This window comes from Quercus suber, unplaced genomic scaffold (assembly GCF_002906115.3).
Source record: "Quercus suber isolate HL8 unplaced genomic scaffold, Cork oak 2.0 scaffold_396, whole genome shotgun sequence".
Lineage (NCBI taxonomy): Eukaryota > Viridiplantae > Streptophyta > Magnoliopsida > Fagales > Fagaceae > Quercus > Quercus suber.
This window is the reverse complement of record NW_027069848.1, coordinates 215,399-242,156: the sequence shown is the minus strand read 5'-3', so window position 1 is coordinate 242,156 and position 26,758 is coordinate 215,399. Positions and strand designations below refer to the sequence as shown.

Below are 26,758 nucleotides of genomic sequence, written 5' to 3'. Positions count from 1 at the left end.
TGGTGGTGGTGGTTGTGGTTGTGGTTGTGTGTGTGGGGCTGTGATTTTTCTTTTGTTGTGGGCTGTGGTGGTGGTGGCGGCGGCGGCGGTGGTTGTGGTGGTGGCGGCGGCGGCGGTTGTGGTTGTGTGTGGCTGTGATGTATGAGTGTAGTGAATATATTATTTTATTATAGTGAGATATTATTTTATTGTAGTAGATATATTATTTTATTGTGATGTTTATATTATTTTATTGTATTGAAAGCTAAAATAGATCCACTGCTGCAGCATGTGTATAGGTATAATAGATAAAGTAACTTTTGATGGAGTTAAAAAGTTAAATTTTTAACTCCACTGCAGTGAATGCTCTAAGCACACGTCAAACATGTTTTTTTTTCCTTGTCTCTTTCTAATAGGGCCTTTCCCCATAAAACCCAAACTATTTACAAAAAGAAATGAGTATGGAGGAAAATTACCCAATTATAAGTTTTTTTTTTTTGATAGGTACCCATTTGCACTAAATAATGAAAGCCCACACATATTCCTTGAAGACCCAAGTCCAAATGGATAAGAACTATAGTTGGTCCACAAAAACCATATATCATGATACCCAAGTCCACTTGTCCAAAATCATTGATGATTTATTTATTTTTATTATAAATACAAATACAAATACCCAAAATTATTAAAAGACAAAAGAGTTTACCAGTCTAATCCATTATTTATTTGGATGAGAATGGTTTGATGGTTTTGTGATTAGGAAAGAATGATTTATTAGTAATAGTAAAAGTAAGTAAACAAAAAGATGGTGTTTGGGAGTGGGCCCAATAAAAAAGAGCATTGAGCAGCGAGTACATTCTGATGATAGCACATGTTATTTATAAACCGCCCGGTCCCCGATTATCCATCCTTTCCTTTCCGAGCTTCAGAATTATTTAGAAGATAAGAGTGTAAAACCAAATCAAAGAAGAGAGAGAGTTTAGAGAGAGAGGATGTTGTTTCAAGTAGGAGGGCAAGGGAGCCGGCCGACCTTCTTCGAGATGTCGGCGGCTCAGCAGCTCCCCGCCAGCCTCCGCGCCGCTCTCACCTATTCTTTCGGCGTAACTCTCTTCTCTTCTCTTCTCTTTCATTTTCCGATTGATTATATATATTTAATTGTAGAACAATAACAAGTACTACAGGTATTGGCTTTAAGAAGACCGATGTTCCACAGTGTTTTAGACTATGAAGATGAATTCTTTGCTTTCCTCATGCTCATTCTCGAAACTCACAGTTTACGTACCACAGGTGGAACCCTTTTTCCGTTTTACCCCTTTTTTTTTTGCTTGTTTTCCATCAATATATATATATATATATATTTTAATGTTTTTATTCATTTTTGATGAATTCACTATCAATAACTACATGCTAATGAATATTATTGCTTTTCTAGAATATATAACATGTAGAGTTGTATTGGTGTTTTGGATGCCAATGCCTACCTTTGTTCTAGAGTTGTATACAATTTGGATAAGGTACATGGAGAAAAATCTAAGATAAAAAGCATTACAAGGTTCGTGTACTTGTTTTGAGAGATGGGCTGCATTAATGCAATGCTATAATATGTGTATTGATGTTGTCAATTTTATCCCTAAGCTAAAAATCAAGAAGAATTTTGTTGGTATCAAATACCCCCAAACCCATGTCTCATTTTCCGTTTTCCTAGAAAGGGGTCATTGGGGGCAATGGGCTTTGTATGGAATGGCACTTCTTATACTTGTGAGAATAGTTTAAGACCCATTGGTGTTTCTGTAAGTTACGAAGAATGTTGTACCCAGTGCACAAAGCTCCTACTTTTGTTGGGTATAAGAGAGGTGATTGGTAGACGGCCTTACCTTACACCTAATTTTATTTGGAGAGCCAGTCTGAGGAGTTTTTGAAGGTGGAAATACTAGTTGAGAATACATTATGATATTTTATTAACATTTTATTTGATACTTACTTATCAAAAACCATTTTATTTGGAACTTGTCTAACTTATTTTGAGTTTTAAGTACCTGCAAAAGTTGAAATTTCTGGCTAGATTAGCTCGGAATGTCTCTGAGGTGTTGTACAAAAGACTTGAAATTAGATCCCACTTTCAGCTAGGGTATGAGGGTTTAAGATATATGGTTGGGCTACTTTTCATTGTGTATCCCACTATAACCATTTGATAAAAAAGAACATTTTGTGAGTGTAGGGAATTTGGTTTGTATTTGTAGTGAATAATAAGGTTCTACATGTTATCAAGTGAGCAGCTATTATTGGCTATGTGAATTTGCCCCCTTAATGCAGTAAAACATAATGCCATCTGTGAGGATAAGCAGAAAGAGGAGGGTGCAGGGGCTGTAAGGGAGATGCTTGAAATAAAATTTTGAAAATAATGCATGGTGAGTCTGTATATTGTAAGAATGTGATATGGGTGATGGTCTCTGGTCTCTGCATGATTTGAAGTTTGAAATGAGTGGTAAAGCTGCTTTTATGCAGCGGTGGCACTTAAATCTAATGAAGCAAGATGGAGGAAGGGACGTCTATTGTGAAAATAATAATATGTAATTCAATGTACATGTGAGATTGTTCTCATGAACCAGCCCTTTAGCCATGAGTCTTGTAGTACAATTGGCACTTCTTGGTATTTCCATCAGGGATGTCCGTTGAAATCTCCCCTCAGCCAACTATCGATTTATCCAAAAAGAAAAAGAAAAATGTAGATGTGAGATTGTTGATGATTGGAAGATAAAATTTTTATAAAGAGACCCCACATTTTGGTCCTAAGATCTGCTTATATTGCCCACCTTATATGCATTTTGAATCTCTAGTACTAAGTTTCTCATACCGCTGCAGCATTTTTGTGTGTTTGATGTAGAGTTAGCCTGCTTTAAATCTTTACTTGAGACTCATTGCATATATTTTTTTCTTTTCCTAATCTTCAGATGCATCTTTTTCTGAATCTCTATATGGTTTAAGGAGGAGAGCTGTGAAGATAAAAGTAAAGAAAGATGATGCTCGATTGATGTCCGGTGACGGGATTAATCACTCTGGGTTAGAGAAGCGCCAAAAAGTTCTTTCAGTTGTGTTTCTGGTACAATCATCTGCTTCTTTTTGTTAATTTTGAAACTCCAGTAAACATTTCTTTTCATTCTGGAGCAGATAGTACTTGTGGCTTGCTTATCTATGTATTGTTATTATAATTATTTTGATTGGTAAGTTACACACACACACACCCATTGAGTTTTGAATCCACCACCTCACTCTCCATCCTTTTTTTGTGGGAGGAGGTACAATATTAGTTAGATCTCATTGGCTTTGTCTTCTCTGCATTATTGTCTGAATTAGTAGTTAATAAAATTCTAAGTATAATCGGCATCGGAATTCTGCTCTTTGGATGGTTGTGCCCCATTGTTTTATGTGGTGCATTTGGCGGGAGAGGAATACCCGGCATTTTGAGGATTTAGAGAGATCAGATTCAGATCTTAAATTCTTCTTCCTTAAGACTCTTCTAGATTGGGTTGCAATGTAAGGCTTTCGTTCTTTTTCTTCCGTCCATGGTTTCATGGACTTTTTTACTTTATGCACTTGATTTGTTTTTGTCCTTGATGTATACTTCCTATATACTCATGTGACACCCTTCTTCTTTTTAACATATTTTTATTACTTATATTATTAAAAAAAAAAAAAAAAAAAACTAATTAGAGAAGGAGAGGAGTAAAAAAAAAAAAAAAAAAAAACTAATTAGAGAAGGAGAGGAGTGGATGAAGCTCATCAACGTAATCCTGAAGCATACCCAATATGAGCTTTATCTAGTGGTGGAGCCAGATTTCAGTTTAGGAGGGGCAATATTGGAAGCAAAATTAATCCCAAAAATATTATTTTGACATTAATAAAAGTAAAAAATATATATTATAATGTAATCATCGTACAAAATTTACTATAATGTAAAGTATAATGTATTTTTCATACCTAAGTTAATTTATAGTTAAAAGTATAGAAATATACCTAGAAAGTCTTATATTATCTCATTACCTTGATTGCCTCTAAAAAATTATGTAGAATTCAATGTTCTTCCTCTATTCTTTTAATTATTTACACAAAGACCTTATAGTAAAAACCTAAAATTTGAAACTATGAAAGGGTCAAGATATTGAAGGAAAAAAGATTAGTGGAAGGATCTGGGCATTAGAAATTAGACATATCTGGGCATTAGATATGGAATCCTGTTTTTGAGAGGGTGGAGAAGAAGCTTGCTGGTTGGAAGCGGTTGTATCTGTCAAAAGGAGGTAGACTTACTTTATTGAAGAGTACTTTGTCGAGTCTCCCAACTTATTATCTATCGCTGTTTACAATTTTGCAACACATAGCATACAGACTAGAGAGGATTCAGAGGAATTTCCTGTGGGGGAGTTCTAATGATGTTTTCAGATATCCGCTTGTGGCTTGGGATAAGGTTGTTTGGCCGGTGGAGATAGGGGGTTTGGGGATTCGGAAGATTGGGCTTTTTAACCAAGCTCTACTTGGGAAGTGGCTTTGGCGATTTGGGACGAAAGCTACTCATTTATGGCGTCAGGTAATAGGCACAAAATATGGAGAGGTTAGTGGAGGTTGGTGCACTAGAGTCGTGAGAGGGACTCATGGTTGTGGGTTATGGAAGAATATCAGGAAAGGTGCAGACAATTTTTTCAGTTACATGGTGTACGTAGCGGGAGAGGGCAATCGTATTCGGTTTTGGCACGACCCTTGGAGTGGTCCTACTCCTTTGAAAGAATTATACCCGGAATTGTTTGCATGTGCTGTGGTTCAGGAAGCTCTGATTTCTGACATGATAATTTATTCACCAGACAGGGGAGGTAGGAGTTGGAATTTCCATTTCCGACGCAATTTTAATGAATGGGAATTGAGGAGATTTTATTCTTTCTATGAGTATGTCTCTGCCAGGATTCCTAGTGGGGAGGGGGAGGATATCTTGTATTGGCAGTTGAATCATAGTGGTGTCTTTGATGTGCGATCCTTTTATATTGCTTTATTGAAAGCCCCTTCTGTTTCTTTCCCTTGACAGAGTATTTGGTGTGTAAAGGTACCTAAAAGGGTATCTTTCTTTTTATGGACTGCTGCTAGGGGTGGGATTCTCACAGTTGATAACCTTGTTAAGAAGAAATTGCCCCTTGTTAACTGGTGTTGTTTATGTAAGTGTGATGAGGAGACGGTGGATCACCTTTTGATCCATTGTAAGTTTGCATCTGCTTTGTGGAGTGAGGTCCTTATTATGTTTGGGGTTCAGTGGGTGATGCCGGACACTATTGTTTCTCTTCTTTTTGCATGGAGGAATTGGTTGGGAACTTACTCTTCAAAGGTTTGGAATTTGGTAAAAGCATGCCTTATGTGGTTAGTTTGGAAGGAACGAAATGCCCGAACTTTTGAGGACACTGAGAGTTCTATAGATAAGTTGAAGACCTTGCTTGCTAGGACTTTGTTTGAGTGGTCTCGTATTTGGGGGCTTACGCATTGTAGCTCCTTGTCTGATTTCCTTATTTCTATTAGTCTTTCCCTATGATTTGATTGTATCTGTTTCAAGGGCAGTGTGTTTACAATCGTAAACACATTGTCCTTTTTCATCAATAAAACTCATATTATCTATCAAAAAAAAAAGAATTAGACATAAATAATGTGTGTCTGTGTTTGCGTATGTGTGTGTGTGTAATTAACTAATTCTTTAAATTTAACCAGTTACTTTGAGTTTAAATGTCATGAGAAAAATGAATTTGATAATTGATATGAAATTAAAAAGTGATGTGATATGGGAAAATTTGAATTTCAATTGTTGTGAATTACCATGGGTTAAGCTTGAAGGAAATATTATGTATATTTTTTAAGTATTTTTTTTTTTGGATAAATTAACATCATATGTTTATCTCTATTTTAATTTTTAATTTTATTTTTTTATAATGTCTTTATCTTTTTGTCAAAGGGACAAACTAAAGTCCTATTAATATAGTCTTTTTGAGTAGTACTTTTTCATGTACACCCCTGGTGTATTTCTCTTTTAATACAATTCCATTATTTATCAAAAAAGAAAAAGAAAGTCTTTTTGAGTAAAAAGATAGAAAATCATTTTACTCCTTTGCATGAAATGTGTACATAGAATCCATTCCTACCTAACGGTGGGAGACCATTTTTTCACCTTGCATGGCTTTGTTGAATTCCATGTACACGACCAAGCTGAACAGAAAGAGATTTGGTATATTTGTGAAGCTTAAACTGGGATTGCTTGCACTAATACAAAGGAGCTTTGAGTGAGGTCCCTTGGCTCCGCCTATGACTTCATCCATTCCTCTCTCTCTAATAGTAGGTGGTTTTTTATTGGTAGGTTACACCACATTGGTGTGTCTTGAACCCATGATCTCACCTTCCATTTTGCTCCTACAAGGGAAGGAAAGGCCAATTGAGCTAAGGCTCATGGGTGAAGATGTCTAACACAATAATGTTATGTGTTCATTTTCATGAAAGGCAAAATAAAGGGGGGGGGGGGTTGTGTGTGTGTGTAAAATATAGAGTTTGTGAGCTGTGAAAATGTGTATGCATATATATATATATATATATGTATAAATAATTGGTAGTTATATGCACCTGATGTGTCTTGATTTCACAACCTCAACCTCTACCTTGCTCTACCATGCGAGGAAAGGCCATTTGAGCTAGAGCTCGTTGCCAAAGATATCTTATACAATCATGTTAGGTGTTCATTTTCGTGAAAAGCAACAAAAATAATAAAAAGTAAAAGATAGTGTTTGTAGACCATGAGTGTGTATGTTAGACACAGTTTCTTGTGCTATATCAATTTATTCTCACTTAGGCTATGTTTGGTTGGAGGGAAGATGGAAAGAAGGGAGGGAAGAGAAGAAAAATCCTTTGTTTGGTTGGAGAGAAATTGAGAGAGGGAATGAAAAATGGAGGGAATTATTTTCCATGGGACCCACCATTTATCTTTCCTTCCAAATTGGAAGGTAATGAGAAAAAAGAGAGTTGCACATGAGCCTCATCTCTTTCCCTTCTTTTCTACCTTGCAAACCGAACACAATGAAGGAAAACTATTCTCCTTTCCCTTTCCATGCTCTTCCTCTCTCCTCTCCCCTCCCCCTCAGTTTTGCCAAACATGGTGTAAGAGCTGTGGGTAGATGAAGGGATAATGATTTGTGAAGTTAATATGTATAGGTTGTGCTGCCGTATTTTAAGTCAAAGTTGCATTCAATATACAATAAAGAAAGGGAAGCCAGGCTTCAAGCAAGTTTATGGGGACATGATGACGAAAGATTTGATGATACTGAGTATATAGGAGGGGAGGATTCTCTTGCTTCAAGCGGAAATTTGGAAGCAGAAGCATCAATTAGGACACGCTTGACAAAGAGGATTCAGAAAATTGTAGGCACCTGCTATCCATGGATACATGCTAGTAGTGAAGGTATGTGTATGTTTCAATCTAGTCGTAGGTTTCTATTTGCAAAGCAATGCTGTTTGTCTGTTCTTCATTTAAGTGTGTATATATATATATATTAATACTGACCTTGGATTACACTATTAAATAAGTTTAATAATAAATAAACAAATTTTACCAATCAATTTTTTTTTTTTTAAAAAAATTATATTTTACATGTTCTTAAAATATGATTGTACATTATTCATGAAACTCTATGGCTTTCTCTTATGTTATCTGTGAATTTCTAATAAGCGGAACTCTCTGACTTTCTCTTTGTCCTCAATTAGAAGTTAGATAATTGTCTCCTGCATAGGTAACGAACAAAAATTTGATGAATTGTATGTGTGATTAGTTTATGTTTTCCCTTGCGCTAGCAAGTAAACTCATCATTAGTCTCATGATTAATGTTGTGGCATTTTTAATATATGATGTTATGTCTTCAGGGTGAGGCTATTGAATGTCCTTCAGTTGTACCTGACAATTCTCTCTAAGAACCTGTGGTATAATCATCCATTATAATATATTTTTCCTTTTTGGTGTGCAATACAGGAGTATCTTTTGCTTATCAGCTGTTATATTTGTTGGATGCTACTGGATTCTATTCGTTAGGACTACATGCACTTGGGATTCAAGTTTGCCGAGCTACAGGGCAAGAGCTGGTATAATTTAGCAAGGTTTTTTTGGAATATTTAGTGGCGAGTACATTTACATTTTTATATGAGTACCATAAATGGTAGCACAATCTGTTGGGGACCATGCCTCATGAAGGGGAGGTCACTAGATTGAATCTCCCCTTCCCCATCCTCTTGAGGCCAAAAGTTACCTTCAAAATAAAATTTACATTATTATATGAGCATACAATTTTCTGTCTGATTTGTCATGTATATTGCTATGGGCTATATATTGGTGTCAAATATACTTATCAAAAAAAATATATTGGTGTCAAATAGCTGACATGTAAGCCTGTCTCATTTGTTATTTGCTTATATAAATTGTCTTTAAAGTCGCTTAGAAATTGAACTGTTTAATATTGTATTTCTTTTAGTCATGAGCACATAGTGCAATAATCTCTCTTGCACCTTATCAAGCATGCAATAATTTATTGTCCTTATGCATATAAAGTGTGATAATAAATTACTATATTATGTCAAGTGTATAATAAAAAGGTCATGGGTAGATATGTGTGAATTATACATATGTTGTCAATGGGTAGGTATTTGGGTGTGGTTTTATTATTATTTTTATTTGGGATAAAAGTACATTTTTGTGTCAGCTAAACAAGTTAAGCATATGTCATCACTTCTTGCTCCAAACAATGAGTCAATGACTACATGATTATATTAAATGGAAGGGCAAAAATGTAGAATACAAATGCCGTCATCCTTTAGATTACAGGTGATCCTGTTGTTAAGTTTATTTATTTATTTATTATACTAATTAATGTTGTTAACCCTCATGACACTACTGTCATCTTTACTGAGAGAGAGACGGAGAGAGGGGCTTTGCCTTAACAAAAAATGAGGACATTGCTAACGGACTCATAAGTTGCACTCATAAATATAGCCAATCATGTTCGTGATTTATTGTGTCAACATAATCTTTTGGATATTATAATTTGTATGATCAAAGAAGGATATATATATATATATATATAAAATTTAAATATCTTGTTTTACATTTCTCAGTACTTTTGAATTCACCTTTTTGTTGTCAAGGTAGATGGATACTTCTTCTAGAATTTCAAAGATAAGAAGCCGTGAACGTGAAAGACTTCGTGGGCCACCATGGCTGAAGGTATAAAAGTCATTTGGTTAGTTAGGTTGGTAGCTTTTACTATATAGTTGCACAAAATTTAGGCCGCAGTAGTACATATACAAGTAGTGGCATATTAATCTGTTTTACTTAATGAAAAGATTTTGACAAATTAATTTAAAATATAACTTAAAGGGTGATGAGTGGGCTTTTCAATGCTTATGAGGAGTAGTTTGAATCTCCCCTTCTCCCTTTGGGGCCAAAACTTATAAAAAAGAGATGGCTATGAGAAAATAAATGCCAATGAGCTCTACCTCAAATAGAAATCTTTTCCTCTTGTAAGAGCAAGGTGGAGGGTGAGATCATGGGTCAAATCCACCAGGTGTGTATGTAACTTACCAATAAAAAAAGTGTTTCTAGTTCTTTGATGTGGTAGTGTCACTCTAGTTCAAGATTAGGTGATTGGTTTCGCTTAATAAGCCAGTCATGGTGATAACATGTTCAATGAAAAGCTTTCTATTATTCTCTTTCATGGTTGAATGCATTTGGATGATGTCATAATTCCTTTGCAAAAGAAGTTGATTTGTACATATAGCTCTCTTGTTCCTAATTGTACATATTGTTTGTATTTTGCCCAGTAAAATGCAAGTTACCTGTAGAATGTAAAAATATTGTTACACTCAAGCACTCGACCAGATTGTGTGAGTAAACTTGGAAAATTTGACCTAAGTTTGTAATCATACTATATCTTAATTTTTAATTGATTGTTTATTCTCAGAGTTCAGACAATTGGCTAACTAAGTCGAAATGTAAGATTTTCTATCATTTTTTGATTGATTGTTTATTCTCGCTGTTTTTGACATATTTTATGATACAGGCGGTACAGGGTGCACTGCTCAGCTGTATGTATACGGCACTTGATTATGCACAAACAGGATTAATTGCAGCAGTGTTCTTCTTTAAAGTGAGTCTGATTTACACATATGCAATGTTATGGCCTTGGGTAATTAATAGTTTTTTTTTTTTTTTTTTTTTTTTCTTAATAATGCTTACTTTCATAATGCCTTCGTTCATACTAAGAAAAAGAAATGGTATTGATATGTTGTGATGTCATTATTATTATTATCATCTTGTCATCTGTGTTTTTATGCTCCACTAATTGTAGGATTAGAAAACTTGGAAAAGGAGAGGAACTGAATAGGAAAAAGATAATTGGGAGAAAATCATGGAGTTTTCTGAACCGTGTTTTTACTTACATTAATTGAAAATTTTAAACAGACAAATCATAAGATCCCCCCCCCCCCCCCTCTTCTTTTGGGTGCAAAGCCCATCAAGAATTTAAAGAATATTCAGAAAAAGAATGGATGTATGAGTGTAATAGTCCAAAATTTATTTATAAAAAAAAAGAGTGTAATAGTCCAAAATTCTTTCTGTTTGCTTGAAATTGGCATTCTTGCAGAATGTTAGTTATATAATTCTGGCATTAAAATTTTTCCTTTGTATTTTGGGTTTGCTCTCTGAATTTGAAATGCACATGACACTTCATAAATTCTGTCATGTTCCTCTTTCAGACATTATTCTTTTCTGAACTGCCTAAATCTCTTATCTGTATTGTTAGGGAGCTAAATGTCTTCTTGTGTTCATTATTATATCTTGAAAGCAGATAACTACTCTTTTGCGAACTTTAGATCTTTTTATGATCCTATTCTTATCTCTTTATTATATTGATTGTCATTTAATATTTTATTTACTTATAAAACATCAATTGACAAATACTTCGTTGATTTTGATTAATAATAGATGATGGAATGGTGGTACCAATCTGCTGAGGAGAGAATGTCAGCTCCAACTGTGTACCCCCCACCACCTCCTCCTCCTCCACCAAAGGTGAAGAAAATTTTCAGTTTATCTTGGCTTACCCTGTTCTATGTGCGCACACATGTATTTACCGGTGTATGGTGCCCAATATTATCGAATTGAAGTACATGGAAAAAGGGGAAAGATGTAATTGAATTGAAGCAATTTTTGTTGTTGTTGCTATGTTGCTTAAATAGTTAAGTCAAATTTGCCATTACAAACAGGTTGCTGAAGAGGGTATTCCACTGCCACCTGACAGAACAATTTGTCCTTTGTGCTCACAGAAGCGTGCGAATCCATCTGTAGTTACAGTTTCAGGGTTTGTCTTCTGTTACGCATGCATATTTAAGTATGTTTCTCAGGTGAGGCCTCCAAACTTGTTGACTATTGACTTGAAAAATAGAAGTGATTGTTATGTTTTTTAGGGGAAGTATTCTAGAAGGGCTTGAGGCATGAAAATTGTCTCAGAGGACAAGGTTAATATGTCACAGAACTGATTCAATACATCTAGGTTTTCTTTGTAGCTATTTCAATCTAGACTTTTAACAACCCTAGCCTCTATTTATTGTAGAATAATCATATACTTAGTAGTGAACAAACAATTTTTATTAGTTTTTCTATAATTTACTTTTTATTTCTGAACCTTAGCATATATTTGGTTCATGTCAGCAAAGCTAATTTGTAATACCACATATGAATCTGTCTCTTCCATAGTTAATGTTCTCCATGCAAGTCCTACTTCCTGTGTTATCACTAATCAGTTTCAAAACAGCTTGGAAACCTGTTTGAATTTGAGGAAACCTGTTTCCATGTAGCACTGTGAATGTGTAGATTTGTTTTGTGCATCCTTACACTTCTATTCACCGAAGTAGTATTATATTAAGATCAAATCTGGTTTAAAGCTAGGAAATGCACCTGAAATATACATATATTTGAGAAAAATTTATGATTTTGCATTATCTTAGGTGGACTGTTTTGTAATTGTCATACATCCTTCCAGCTTGGTTATTCTACTCAATACTATTTTCCTTGGGGCCAAACTACCCTTTTGGTTCTCCAACAATGTAGGCCCTTATAATTTCATCCCTATACATTTAATTGTGTCAAATTAATTCTCTACTTTCAAAATCAAGTCAATCTTATCCTTAATCAAGTAAACTTCTAAGGATAAAATTGACTTGAATTTGAAATTTGAGGGACGAATTTGACTTGATTTTGAAATTTGAGAGATGAAATTGACTCCAATTTATAGTTGAGGATCCTTGATTCTGAAAGTTGAAGGAAAACATTGACACAATCAAACGTGTTAGGGCGAAATTGAAACTGTGACAAATGTATGAGGACCAAAATTATAATTTGGCCTTTTATTGGGTGAAAAAAAATTGTCTGTTTTAACCATTTTAAAAAGGTTTTTGCACTGGACAGTTTCATGGGTGAAAATATTGTCTCTTTTAACAAATTTGTTTTTTTTTTTTTGCTTTTGTTCTTGGCAGTATAAACGGTGCCCAATCACATTAATGCCTGCAACTGGTGACCATATAAGGAGGCTCTTTCATGATGTATAGAGAAACCCTGTTGGGAATCATGAATTAAAGCGATACATTTGTATGCAAGAAGGATTCAGTAATCAAGTCAAATGCGAAGCAAAGATGCTCAGCCACAAGTGGGGCCATGACAAGCAAACCAAAATAAGGTTCAGTTCAATTGTTGACTGGTGTTATATCTTACTATTACCATTTTTGTTTTTAGGGTTTTATCTATTTTATAAACATTTTTCTTGTATTTTATCTCTTTGGGCAATATTAGATTAATGATTATATGCGTTGAGGTGTCAGGTGACATTCTTTGAGTCCACAGCCATTATCCATGTTTTAGAGTTAGATCATAGATGTGTAATGATTTGATATCTGTAACATAATGAGTTTGTATGAAAGAACTATTGATGCAATATCAGTTCTTTTTTTTTAAGGAAGTCATCAAATTTTGTTCTTTTTTTTTTTTTTTTTTTTGGTTTAAATTTTGTGTTGGTTCTAGGTTATATTTAATGCCATATGAGGGTGTGTAAGTTGTCTTTATCACACACAATTCCACAACAGTTATAGAGAAATGGGGATTACTTCTACAGTTTCGTTGCAATGATCTCTCTCTCTCTCTCTCTCTCTCTCTCTCTCTTCCTTTGGTGTGTGTGTGTGGAGTAGGAGATTTTAGGAAGACCACCCTTTTTTTTTATATTTGCAATAGCTGAATTGCCTTGCCTGAAATAACGTTAACCATTCCTCACTGTATCACATTGTGTCCTTATACGATGCATTTTGCATTTTCTATAGTGACCCTTGATGTATAGACTCTGAAAGAGTGTTATGCTGTATTTGGATAGTATGTGTGTTGGTGAACATTAGATATACTAATGGTGTGTGCGGATAGGAGGAAACGGAGAGAAGGGGGATATCAATATCTGCGGCTCCTGAAAGGGATCCTATTGAGAGATGAATGTAGTGGAATTCAAATCTAAGCATTGAACAAGGAGATTGTGCACATTGACTACTCATTCACAGTCACAGGTAATAGAAGATATTCATTGGGATGCATGGCATTCCGAATCATTATTCGGTTAAATGATGGTTTCAACCCATCCTCAATATTAAGGGGAAAAAACCCAAGAGAGAAGAGAGGAGATGGAAATGGACCCACACCAGTTAAAAAGCGCAGCCCAATGGGTTAAATTATGAGATAAAAAATTTACATCCCTTTAACCAAAAGAGAAGGTCCAATAAGAAATCGAGTTTAGATCAGCCTTCAATTTTGGGAGAAAAGGTGCAAGGAACCGGGGAGGGGAGGAAGGCAGGTCTTGGAGCCTCAATGACACCGTTAGAGTTTCCTTCAAAGAGAATAAAGGAAAACTTATGAAAAACATCCAGTTTGATTGCCTGAACTGTTGCTTGTGCTTGGGTCGGATCAGATGGTGGGAAAAGGTATGAAGGGCTAAGAAGACCTCACCAGATTCATTTCTTACCACAGCAGTAGTGGAAGTAGAATGGGGCCTGATAGCAGCATCAAATTTTATTGAAAACCAACTAGTTGGTGGCGGAATCCATTTCGAGACCAGATCATGTGACCGAGCAAACCAGAAAGAGAGATGTTCTTAATATGCTTTGTTGATTGCTCCAACATCCTTTCTAGAATCAGGTTTGTGATTTGCAAAAATATTTTGATTCCTTCTTCTCCAAATGTTTTGAAGAGAACTGAGCACAAAATGAGCTTGTGGATGTCTTCCTTGAAAACATGCGTTTTTGGTTGAGGGAAAATGACATTTTATAAATACGAGCTTGAGAAAAGCTCTGTTAAATGGCCAAGCTCTTAGAGACCAGACGATTGTAGCGTAGGGGCAAAAAATGAATATGTGCTTAGCTGACTCTTGGAACTGGTTACACAAGACACATTGTAGATCAAATTGGGGCCATCTTTTATTAAGAGCTATTTTGGTGGGAAGAATATACCAAACAATTTTTTCGAGCATGATGATGACATGAAAGGGATAAGATAATGGGTATATAAATTATACAACTTTCAATAAAAAGAAGAAAATTGAGTAATTAGCATTTTTAATAGGCAATTCTTACAGTCTTCGAGTAGCGCTCCGGGCTCTCACATATGGGTGGGGCTCCACTCTCTTTGTGAGAGCCCGGAGTACTGCTCGAGGACTACCTAAGTTTTTTCCTTTTTCAACAACAATGAAGCAATTGATTTGTGTGGAATTCCTAATGTTAGATGCATGAGATGGCTATTATTGTTTAAAGGGTAAATCCCATCCACCATGGATAGGTAGCTACACTATATTTGAATTGAAAATGGAGTGATTGATTAGCAGCAAACCTGTGATAATTTTTTTTCTAAAAAAAAACACACACACACGCACATGGAGTTGGGCTTGTTGCCCAAAAAAAAAAACACACACACACGGAGTGGGCTTAGCCGACACCATGTGATGAGTTCATGCCTCATGGGTTGTGCTTGTAAGCCCACGTCAAACATGTTTTTTTTTTTCCTTGTCTCTTTCTAATAGGGCCTTTCCCAATAAAACCCAAACTATTTACAAAAAGAAATGGGTTTGGAGGAAAATTACCCAATTATAAGCTTTTTTTTTTATAGGTACCCATTTGCACTAAATAATGAAAGCCCACACATATTCCTTGAAGACCCAGTCCAAATGGATAACAACTATAGTTGGTCCACAAAAACCATATATCATGATACCCAAGTCCACTTGTCCAAAATCATTGATGATTTATTTATTTTTATTATAAATACAAATACAAATACCCAAAATTATTAAAAGACAAAAGATTTTACCAGTCTAATCCATTATTTATTTGGATGAGAATGGTTTGATGGTTTTTGATTAGGAAAGAATGATTTATTAGTAATAGTAAAAGTAAGTAACCATAAAGATGGTGTTTTGGAGTGGGCCCAATAAAAAAGAGTATTGAGCAGCGAGTACATTCTGATGATAGCACATGTCATTTATAAACCGCCCGGTCCCCGATTAGGAATAGGAGTAGGAGGCTAGGAGCATTGCCTGATGATACACAAAATAAAGCAAACAAAACTCATCATCATCCATCCTTTCCGAGCTTCAGAATTATTTAGAAGATAAGAGTGTAAAACCAAAACCAAAGAGAGAGAGAGGATGTTGTTTCAAGTAGGAGGGCAAGGGAGCCGGCCGACCTTCTTCGAGATGTCGGCGGCTCAGCAGCTCCCCGCCAGCCTCCGCGCCGCTCTCACCTATTCTTTCGGCGTAACTCTCTTCTCTTCTCTTTCATTTTTCCGATTGATTATATATATATATTGATATTTAATTGTAGAAAAATAACAAGTACTACAGGTATTGGCTTTAAGAAGACCGATGTTCCACAGGGTTTTAGACTATGAAGATGAATTCTTTGCTTTCCTCATGCTCATTCTCGAAACTCACAGTTTACGTACCACAGGTGGAACCCTTTTTCCGTTTTACCCTTTTTTTTTTTGCTTGTTTTCCATCAATATATATATATATATATATTAATGTTTTTATTCATTTTTGATGAATTCACTATCAATAACTACATGCTACTGAATATTATTGCTTTTGTAGAATATATAACATGTAGAGTTGTATAGGTGTTTTGGATGCCAATGCCTACCTTTGTTCTAGAGTTGTATACAATTTGGATAAGGTACATGGAGAAAAATCTAACATAAAAAGCATTACAAGGTTCGTGTACTTGTTTTGAGAGATGGGCTGCATTAATGCAATGCTATAATATGTGTATTGATGTTGTCAATTTTATCCCTAAGCTAAAAATCAAGAAGAATTTTGTTGGTATCAAATACCCCCAAACCCATGTCTCATTTTCCGTTTTCCTAGAAAGGGGTCATTGGGGGCAATGGGCTTTGTATGGAATGGCACTTCTTATACTTGTGAGAATAGTTTAAGACCCATTGGTGTTTCTGTAAGTTACGAAGAATGTTGTACCCAGTGCACAAAGCTCCTACTTTTGTTGGGTATAAGAGAGGTGATTGGTAGACGGCCTTACCTTACACCTAATTTTATTTGGAGAGCCAGTCTGAGGAGTTTTTGAAGGTGGAAATACTAGTTGAGAATACATTATGATATTTTATTAACATTTTATTTGATACTTACTTATCAAAAACCATTTTATTTGGAACTTGTCTAACTTATTTTGAGTTTTAAGTACCTGCAAAAGTTGAAATTTCTGGCTAGATTAGCTCGGAATGTCTCTGAGGTGTTGTACAAAAGACTTGAAATTAGATCCCACTTTCAGCTAGGGTATGAGGGTTTAAGATATATGGTTGGGCTACTTTTCATTGTGTATCCCACTATAACCATTTGATAAAAAAGAACATTTTGTGAGTGTAGGGAATTTGGTTTGTATTTGTAGTGAATAATAAGGTTCTACATGTTATCAAGTGAGCAGCTATTATTGGCTATGTGAATTTGCCCCCTTAATGCAGTAAAACATAATGCCATCTGTGAGGATAAGCAGAAAGAGGAGGGTGCAGGGGCTGTAAGGGAGATGCTTGAAATAAAATTTTGAAAATAATGCATGGTGAGTCTGTATATTGTAAGAATGTGATATGGGTGATGGTCTCTGGTCTCTGCATGATTTGAAGTTTGAAATGAGTGGTAAAGCTGCTTTTATGCAGCGGTGGCACTTAAATCTAATGAAGCAAGATGGAGGAAGGGACGTCTATTGTGAAAATAATAATATGTAATTCAATGTACATGTGAGATTGTTCTCATGAACCAGCCCTTTAGCCATGAGTCTTGTAGTACAATTGGCACTTCTTGGTATTTCCATCAGGGATGTCCGTTGAAATCTCCCCTCAGCCAACTATCGATTTATCCAAAAAGAAAAAGAAAAATGTAGATGTGAGATTGTTGATGATTGGAAGATAAAATTTTTATAAAGAGACCCCACATTTTGGTCCTAAGATCTGCTTATATTGCCCACCTTATATGCATTTTGAATCTCTAGTACTAAGTTTCTCATACCACTGCAGCATTTTTGTGTGTTTGATGTAGAGTTAGCCTGCTTTAAATCTTTACTTGAGACTCATTGCATATATTTTTTTCTTTTCCTAATCTTCAGATGCATCTTTTTCTGAATCTCTATATGGTTTAAGGAGGAGAGCTGTGAAGATAAAAGTAAAGAAAGATGATGCTCGATTGATGTCCGGTGACGGGATTAATCACTCTGGGTTAGAGAAGCGCCAAAAAGTTCTTTCAGTTGTGTTTCTGGTACAATCATCTGCTTCTTTTTGTTAATTTTGAAACTCCAGTAAACATTTCTTTTCATTCTGGAGCAGATAGTACTTGTGGCTTGCTTATCTATGTATTGTTATTATAATTATTTTGATTGGTAAGTTACACACACACACACCCATTGAGTTTTGAATCCACCACCTCACTCTCCATCCTTTTTTTGTGGGAGGAGGTACAATATTAGTTAGATCTCATTGGCTTTGTCTTCTCTGCATTATTGTCTGAATTAGTAGTTAATAAAATTCTAAGTATAATCGGCATCGGAATTCTGCTCTTTGGATGGTTGTGCCCCATTGTTTTATGTGGTGCATTTGGCGGGAGAGGAATACCCGGCATTTTGAGGATTTAGAGAGATCAGATTCAGATCTTAAATTCTTCTTCCTTAAGACTCTTCTAGATTGGGTTGCAATGTAAGGCTTTCGTTCTTTTTCTTCCGTCCATGGTTTCATGGACTTTTTTACTTTATGCACTTGATTTGTTTTTGTCCTTGATGTATACTTCCTATATACTCATGTGACACCCTTCTTCTTTTTAACATATTTTTATTACTTATATTATTAAAAAAAAAAAAAAAAAAAACTAATTAGAGAAGGAGAGGAGTGGATGAAGCTCATCAACATAATCCTAAAGCATTCCCAATATGAGCTTTATCTAGTGGTGGAGCCAGGATTTCAGTTTAGGAGGGGCAATATTGAAAGCAAAATTAATCCCAAAAATATTAATTTGACATTAATAAAAGTAAAAAATATATATAATAATGTAATCATTGTACAAAATGTACTATAATGTAAAGTATGATGTATTTTTCATACCGAAGTTAATTTATTGTTAAAAGTATAGAAATATAGCTAGAAAGTCTTATATTATCTCATTGCCTTGATTGCCTCTAAAAAATTATGTAGAATTCAANGGGAGGGGGTGGTTGTGTGTGTGTAAAATATAGTGTTTGTGAGCTGTGAAAATGTGTATGCACATATATGTATATATATATATAATAATTGGTAGTTATATGCACCTGATTTGTCTTGATTTCACAACCTCAACATCCACCTTGCTTTACTATGCGAGGAAAGGAGCTAGAGTTTGTTGCCAAAGATATCTTATACAATCATGTTATGTGTTCATTTTCATGAAAAGCAACAAAAATAATAAAAAGTAAAAGATAGTGTTTGTGGACCATGAGTGTGTATGTTAGACACAGTTTCTTGTGCTATATCAATTTATTCTCACTTAGGCTATGTTTGGTTGGAGGGAAGACGGAAAGAAGGGAGGGAAGAGAAGAAAAATCCTTTGTTTTGTTGGAGAGAAATTGAGAGAGGGAATGAAAAATGGAGGGAATTATTTTCCATGGAACCCACCATTTATCTTTCCTTCCAAATTGGAAGGTAATGAGAAAAAAGAGAGAGTTGCACATGAGCCTCATCTCTTTCCCTTCTTTTCTACCTTGCAAACCAAACACAATGAAGGAAAACTATTCTCCTTTCCCTTTCCATGCTCTTCCTCTCTCCTCTCCCCTCCCCCTCATTTTGCCAAACATGGTGTAAGAGCTGTAGGTAGATGAAGGGATAATGATTTGTGAAGTTAATATGTATAGGTTGTGCTGCCGTATTTTAAGTCAAAGTTGCATTCAATATACAATAAAGAAAGGGAAGCCAGGCTTCAAGCAAGTTTATGGGGACATGATGATGAAAGATTTGATGATACTGAGTATATAGGAGGGGAGGATTCTCTTGCTTCAAGCGGAAATTTGGAAGCAGAAGCATCAATTAGGACACGCTTGACAAAGAGGATTCAGAAAATTGTAGGCGCCTGCTATCCATGGATACATGCTAGTAGTGAAGGTATGTGTATGTTTCAATCTAGTTGTAGGTTTCTATTTGCAAAGCAATGCTGTTTGTCTGTTCTTCATTTAAGTGTGTGTGTATATATATATATTAATACTGACCTTGGACTACACTATTAAATAAGTTTAATAATAAATAAACAAATTTTACCTATCAAATTTTTTTTTTTTTTTTATATATATTTTAAATGTTCTTAAAATATGATTGTACATTATTCATGAAACTCTATGGCTTTCTCTTATGTTATCTGTGAATTTCTAACAAGCGGAACTCTCTGACTTTCTCTTTGTCCTCAATTAGAAGTTAGATAATTGTCTCCTGCATAGGTAACAAACAAAAATTTGATGAATTGTACGTGTGTGATTAGTTTATGTTTTCCCTTATGCTAGTAAGTAAACTCATCATTAGTCTCATGATTAATGTTGTGGCATTTTTAATATATGATGTTATGTCTTCAGGGTGAGGATATTGAATGTCCTTCAGTTGTACCTGACAATTCTCTCTAAGAACCTGTGGTATAATCATCCATTATAATATATTTTTCCTTTTTGGTCTGCAATGCAGGAGTATCTTTTGCTTATCAGCTGTTATATTTGTTGGATGCTACTGGATTCTATTCATTAGGACTACATGCACTTGGGATTCAAGTTTGCCGAGCTACAGGTCAAGAGCTGGTATAATTTAGCAAGGTTTATTTGGAATATTTAGTGGCGAGTACGTTTACATTTTTATATGAGAACCATAAATGGTAGCACAATCTGTTGGGGACCAATGACCATGCCTCATGAAGGGGAGGTCACTAGATTGAATCTCCCCTTCCCCATCCTCTTGAGGCCAAAAGTTACCTTCAAAATAAAATTTACATTATTATATGAGCATACAATTTTCTGTCTGATTTGTCATGTATATTGCTATGGACTATATATTGGTGTCAAATAGCTGACATGTAAGCCTGTCTCATTTGTTATTTGCTTATATAAGTTGTCTTTAAAGTTGCTTAGAAATTGAACTGTTTAATATTGTATTTCTTTTAGTCATGAGCACATAGTGCAATAATCTCTCTTGCACCTTATCAAGCATGCAATAATTTATTGTCTTTATTCATATAAAGTGTGATAATAAATTACTATATTATGTTTACTGTATAATAAAAAAGTCATGGGTAGATATGTGTGAATTATACATATGTTGTCAATGGGTAGGTATTTGGGTGTGGTTTTATTATTATTTTTATTTGGGATAAAGGTACATTTTTGTGTCAGCTAAACAAGTTGAGCATATGTCATCACTTCTTGCTCCAAACAATGAGTCAATGACTACATGATTATATTAAATGGAAGGGCAAAAATGTAGAATACAAATGCCGTCATCCTTTAGATTACAGGTGATCCTGTTGTTAAGATTTTTTTATTTATTATACTAATTAATGTTGTTAACCCTCATGACACTACTGTCATCTTTACTGAGAGAGAGACAGAGAGAGGGCCTTTGCCTTAACAAAAAATGAGGACATTGCTAACGGACTCATAAGTTGCACTCATAAATATAGCCAATCATGTTCGTGATTTATTGTGTCAACATAATCTTTTGGATATTATAATTTGTATGATCAAAGAAGGATATATATATATATATATATAAAATTTAAATATCTTGTTTTACATTTTTCAGTACTTTTGAATTCACTTTTTTGTTGTCAAGGTAGATGGATACTTCTTCTAGAATTTCAAAGATAAGAAGCCGTGAACGTGAAAGACTTCGTGGGCCACCATGGCTGAAGGTATAAAAGTTATTTGGTTAGTTTGGTTGGTAGCTTTTACTATGTAGTTGCACAAAATAATACTACTGATAATTTAGGCCGCAGTAGTACATATACAAGTAGTGGCATATTAATCTGTTTTACTTAATGAACAGATTTTGACAAATTAATTTAAAATATACTTAAAGGGTGATGAGTGGGCTTTTCAATGCTTATGAGGAGTAGTTTGAATCTCCTTCTCCCTTTGGGGCCAAAACTTATAAAAAAGAAATGGCTATGAGAAATTAAATGCCAATGAGCTCTACCTCAAATAGAAATCTTTTCCTCTTGTAAGAGCAAGATGGAGGGTGAGATCATGGGTCAAGACCCACCAGGTGTGTATGTAACTTACCAATAAAAAAAGTGTTTCTAGTTCTTTGATGTGGTAGCGTCACTCTAGTTCAAGATTAGGTGATTGGTTTCGCTTAATAAGCTAGTCATGGTGATAACATGTTCAATGAAAAGCTTTCTATTATTCTCTTTCATGGTTGAATGCATTTGGATGATGTCATAATTCCTTTGCAAAAGAAGTTGCTTTGTACATACAGCTCTCTCATTCCTAATTGTACATATTGTTTGTATTTTGCCCAGTAAAATGCAAGTTAACTGTAAAATGTAAAAATATTGTTTCACTCAAGCACTTGACCAGATTGTGTGAGTAAACTTTGAAAATTTGACCTAAGTTTGTAATCATACTATATCTTAATTTTTAATTGATTGTTTATTCTCTTTAGAGTTCAGACAATTGGCTAATGTTAACCTAAGTCGAAATGTAAGATTTTCTATCATTTTTTTGATTGATTGTTTATTCTCCCTGTTTTTGACATATTTTATGATACAGGCGGTACAGGGTGCACTGCTCAGCTGTATGTATACAGCACTTGATTATGCACAAACAGGATTAATTGCAGCAGTGTTCTTCTTTAAAGTGAGTCTGATTTACACATATGCAATGTTATGGCCTTGGGTAATTAATAGTTATTTTTTAAAATTTCTTAATAATGCTGACTTTCATAATGCCTTCGTTCATACTAAGAAAAAGAAATGGTATTGATATGTTGTGTTGTCATTATTATTATCATCATCTTGTCATCTGTGTTTTTATGCTCTACTAATTGTAGGATTAGAAAACTTGGAAAAGGAGAGGAATTGAATAGGAAAAAGAGTTAATTGGGAGAAAATCATGGAGTTTTCTGAACCGTGTTTTTACTTACATAAATTGAAAACTTTAAACAGGCAAAACATAAGGATCCCCTCCCCCCCACCCCTCCCCCCCTCTTTTCTTTTGGGTGCAAAGCCCATCAAGAATTTAAAGAATATTCAGAAAAAGAATGGATGTATGAGTGTAATAGTCCAAAATTCTTTCTGTTTGCCTGAAATTGGCATTCTTGCAGAATGTTAGTTATATAATTCTGGCATTAAAATTTTTCCTTTGTATTTTGGGTTTGCTCTCTGAATTGGAAATGCAGATGACACTTCATAATATTCTGTCATGTTCCTCTTTCAGACATTATTCTTTTCTGAACTGCCTAAATCTCTTATCTGTATTGTTAGGGAGCTAAATGTCTTCTTGTGTTCATTATTATATCTTGAAAGCAGAAAACTACTCTTTTGCTTCTGAACTTTAGATCTTTTTATGATCCTGTTCTTATCTCTTTATTATATTGATTGTCATTTAATATTTTATTTATTTATAAAACATCAATTGACAAATACTTCGTTGATGTTGATTACTAATAGATGATGGAATGGTGGTACCAATCTGCTGAGGAGAGAATGTCAGCTCCAACTGTGTACCCCCCACCACCTCCTCCTCCTCCACCAAAGGTGAAGAAAATTTTCAGTTTATCTTGGCTTACCCTGTTCTATGTGCGCACACATGTATATACCGGTGTATGGTGCCCAATACTATCAAATTGAAGTACATGGAAAAAGGGGAAAGATGTAATTGAATTGAAGCAATTTTTTTTTGTTGTTGCTATGTTGCTTAAATAGTTAAGTCAAATTTGCCATTACAAACAGGTTGCTGAAGAGGGTATTCCCCTGCCACCTGACAGAACAATTTGTCCTTTGTGCTCACAGAAGCGTGCAAATCCATCTGTAGTTACAGTTTCAGGGTTTGTCTTCTGTTATGCATGCATATTTAAGTATGTTTCTCAGGTGAGGCCTCCAAACTCGTTGACTATTGACTTGAAAGATAGAAGTGATTGTTATGTTTTTTAGGGGAAGTATTCTAGAAGGGCTTGAGGCATGAGAATTGTGTCAGAGGACAAGGTTAATATGTCACAGAACTGATTCATTACATCTAGGTTTTCTTTGTAGCTATTTCAATCTAGACTTTTAATAACCCTAGCCTCTATTTATTGTAGAATAATCATATACTTAGTAGTGAACAAACAATTTTATATTAGTTTTTCTATAATTTACTTTTTATTTCTGAACCTTAGCATATATTTGGTTCATGTCAGCAAAGCTAATTTGTAATACCACATATGAATCTGTCTCTTCCATAGTTAATGTTCTCCATGCAAGTCCTACTTCCTGTGTTATCACTTATCAGTTTCAAGAAAGCTTGGAACTTGAAAGATAGAAGTTATTGTTATGTTTTTTAGGGGAAGTATTCTGGAAGGGCTTGAGGCATGAAAATTGTCTCAGAGGACAAGGTTAACATGTCACAGAACTGATTCATTACATCTAGGTTTTCTTTGTAGCTATTTTAAAATAGACTTTTAATAACCCTAGCCTCTATCTATTGCAGAATAATCATATACTTAGTAGTGAACAAACAATTTTATATTTGTTTTTCTATAATTTAATTTGTATTTCTGAACCTCAGCATATCTTTGGTTCATGTCAGCAAAAGCTAATTTGTAATACCACATATGAACCTGTCTCTTCCATAGTTAATGTTCTCCATGCAAGTCCTACTTCCTGTGTTATCACTAATCAGTTTCAAAACAGCTTGGAAACCTGTTTGAATTTAAGGAAACCTGTTTCCATGTAGCACTGTGAATGTGTAGATTTGTTTAGTGCACCCTTACACTTCTATTCACTGAAGTAGTATTATGTTAAGATCAAATCTGGTTTAAAGCTAGGAAATGCACCTGAAATATACATATAGTTGAGAAAAATTTATGATTTTGCATTATCTTAGGTGGACTGTTTTGTAATTGTCATACATCCTTCCAGCTTGTTTATTCTACTCAATACTATTTTCCTTGGGGCCAAACTACACTTTTGGTTCTCCTACAATGTAGGCCATTATAATTTCATCCCTATACATTTAATTGTGTCAAATTCGTTCTCTACTTTCAAATTCAAGTCAATCTTATCCTTAATCAAGTAAGCTTCTAAGGATAAAATTGACTTGAACTTGAAATTTGAGGGACGAATTTGACTTGATTTTGAAATTTGAGAGATGAAATTGACTCCAATTTATAGTTGAGGATCCTTGATTCTGAAAGTTGAAGGAAAACATTGACACAGTCAAATGTATTAGGGCGAAATTGAAACTGTGACAAATGTATGAGGACCAAAATTATAGTTTGGCCTTTTATTGGGTGAAAAAATTGTCTATTTTAACCATTTTTAAAAAGTTTTTGCACTGGACAGTTTCATGGGTGAAAATATTCTCTTTTAACAAATTTGTTTTTTGGGCTTTTGTTCTTGGCAGTATAAACGGTGCCCTATCACATTAATGCCTGCAACTGGTGACCATATAAGGAGGCTCTTTCATGATGTATAGAGAAACCCTGTTGGGAATCATGAATTAAAGCGATACATTTCTATGCAAGAAGGATTCAATAATCAAGTCAAATGCGAAGCAAAGATGCTTAGCCACAAGTGGGGCCATGACAAGCAAACCAAAATAAGGTTCAGTTCAATTGTTGACTGGTGTTATATCTTACTATTACCATTTTTGTTTTTAGGGTTTTATCTATTTTATAAACATTTTTCTTGTATTTTATCTCTTTAGGCAATATTAGATTAATGATTATATGCGTTGAGGTGTCAGGTGACATTCTGAGTCCACAGCCATTATCCATGTTTTAGAGTTAGATCATAGATGTGTAATGATTTGATATCTGTAACATAATGAGTTTGTATGAAAGAACTATTGATGCAATATCAGTTCTTTTTTTTTTTTTTTTTTTTTTTTTTTTTTTTTTTTTTTTTTTTTTTTTTTTTTTTTAAGGAAATCATCAAATTTTGTTCTTTTTTTTTTTTTTGGTTTAAATTTTGTGTTGGTTCTAGGTTATATTTAATGCCATATGAGGGTGTGTAAGTTGTCTTTATCACACATAATTCCACAACAGTTATAGAGAAATGGGGATTACTTCTACAGTTTCGTTGCAATGATCTCTCTCTCTCTCTCTCTCTCTCTCTCTCTCTCTCTCTCTTCCTTTGGGGTGTGTGTGTGGAGTAGGAGATTTTAGGAAGACCACCCTTCTTTTTATATTTGCAATAGCTGAATTGCCTTGCCTGAAATAACGTTAACCATTCCTCACTGTATCACATTGTGTCCTTATACGATGCATTTTGCATTTTCTATAGTGACCCTTGATGTATAGACTCTGAAAAGAGTGTTATGCTGTATTTGGATAGTATGTGTGTTGGTGAACATTAGATATACTAGTGGTGTGTGCGGATAGGAGGAAACGGAGAGAAGGGGGATATCACTATCTGCGGCTCCTGAAAGGGGTCCTATTGAAAGATGAATGTAGTGGAATTCAAATCTAAGCATTGAACAAGGAGATTGTGCACATTGACTACTCATTCACAGTCACAGGTAATAGAAGATATTCATTGGGATGCATGGCATTCCGAATCATTATTCGGTTAAATGATGGTTTCAACCCATCCTCAATATTAAGGGAAAAAAACCCAAGAGAGAAGAGAGGAGATGGAAATGGACCCACACCAGTTAAAAAGCGCAGCCCAATGGGTTAAATTATGAGATAAAAAATTTACATCCCTTTAACCAAAAGAGAAGCTCCAATAAGAAATCGAGTTTAGATTAGCCTTCAATTTTGGGAAAAAAGGTGCAAGGAAGTGAAGGAACCAGGGAGGGGAGGAAGGGAGGTCTTGGAGCCTCAATGACACCGTTGGAGTTTTCTTCAAAGAGAATAAAGGAAAACTTATGGAAAACAACCAGTTTGATTGCCTGAACTGTTGCTTGTGCTTGGGTCGGATCAGATGGTGGGAAAAGATATGTAGGG

The 26,758-nt window shown here is 34.8% G+C and overlaps 2 protein-coding genes across 3 annotated transcripts; both read left to right on the top strand.

Moving 5' to 3' along the window:
- The first annotated feature begins 754 nt into the window (after positions 1-754).
- LOC112032435 (peroxisome biogenesis protein 12) lies at positions 755-13,042 on the top strand. Its single transcript, XM_024065196.2, has 10 exons — positions 755-1,079; positions 1,161-1,266; positions 2,931-3,079; positions 7,204-7,450; positions 8,015-8,124; positions 9,185-9,259; positions 10,095-10,181; positions 11,018-11,104; positions 11,299-11,436; positions 12,568-13,042. Exons 1-10 carry the CDS (start codon positions 972-974, stop codon positions 12,637-12,639), a joined length of 1,179 nt encoding a protein of 392 aa, XP_023920964.1. The 5' UTR covers positions 755-971; the 3' UTR covers positions 12,640-13,042.
- Positions 13,043-15,472: 2,430 nt separating this feature from the next.
- Positions 15,473-25,738, top strand: LOC111985819 (peroxisome biogenesis protein 12). Of its 2 annotated transcripts, XM_065761113.1 has the most exons (10): positions 15,475-15,869; positions 15,957-16,062; positions 17,725-17,873; positions 19,492-19,738; positions 20,306-20,415; positions 21,447-21,521; positions 22,381-22,467; positions 23,280-23,366; positions 23,562-23,699; positions 25,213-25,738. In XM_065761113.1, the coding sequence occupies exons 1-10, from the start codon at positions 15,762-15,764 to the stop codon at positions 25,282-25,284; spliced, it is 1,179 nt and encodes a 392-aa protein (XP_065617185.1). In that variant the 5' UTR covers positions 15,475-15,761; the 3' UTR covers positions 25,285-25,738. The 2 variants fall into 2 exon arrangements, with proteins under 2 accessions (XP_065617186.1, XP_065617185.1); XM_065761114.1 differs by lacking the exon at positions 23,562-23,699 and having other exon boundaries at positions 15,473-15,869.
- The last annotated feature ends 1,020 nt before the right edge of the window (positions 25,739-26,758 follow it).

Excerpts from the sequence above, each read along its gene's own strand:
- LOC112032435 (XM_024065196.2), top strand. The coding sequence starts at position 972 with ATGTTGTTTCAAGTAGGAGGGCAAGGGAGCCGGCCGACCTTCTTCGAG. Across the intron at positions 8,125-9,184 it reads GAGCTACAGGGCAAGAGCTG|ATGGATACTTCTTCTAGAAT; the intron begins GTATAATTTAGC and ends TTGTCAAGGTAG. Across the intron at positions 9,260-10,094 it reads GTGGGCCACCATGGCTGAAG|GCGGTACAGGGTGCACTGCT; the intron begins GTATAAAAGTCA and ends TTTATGATACAG.
- LOC111985819 (XM_065761113.1), top strand. The coding sequence starts at position 15,762 with ATGTTGTTTCAAGTAGGAGGGCAAGGGAGCCGGCCGACCTTCTTCGAG. Across the intron at positions 20,416-21,446 it reads GAGCTACAGGTCAAGAGCTG|ATGGATACTTCTTCTAGAAT; the intron begins GTATAATTTAGC and ends TTGTCAAGGTAG. Across the intron at positions 21,522-22,380 it reads GTGGGCCACCATGGCTGAAG|GCGGTACAGGGTGCACTGCT; the intron begins GTATAAAAGTTA and ends TTTATGATACAG.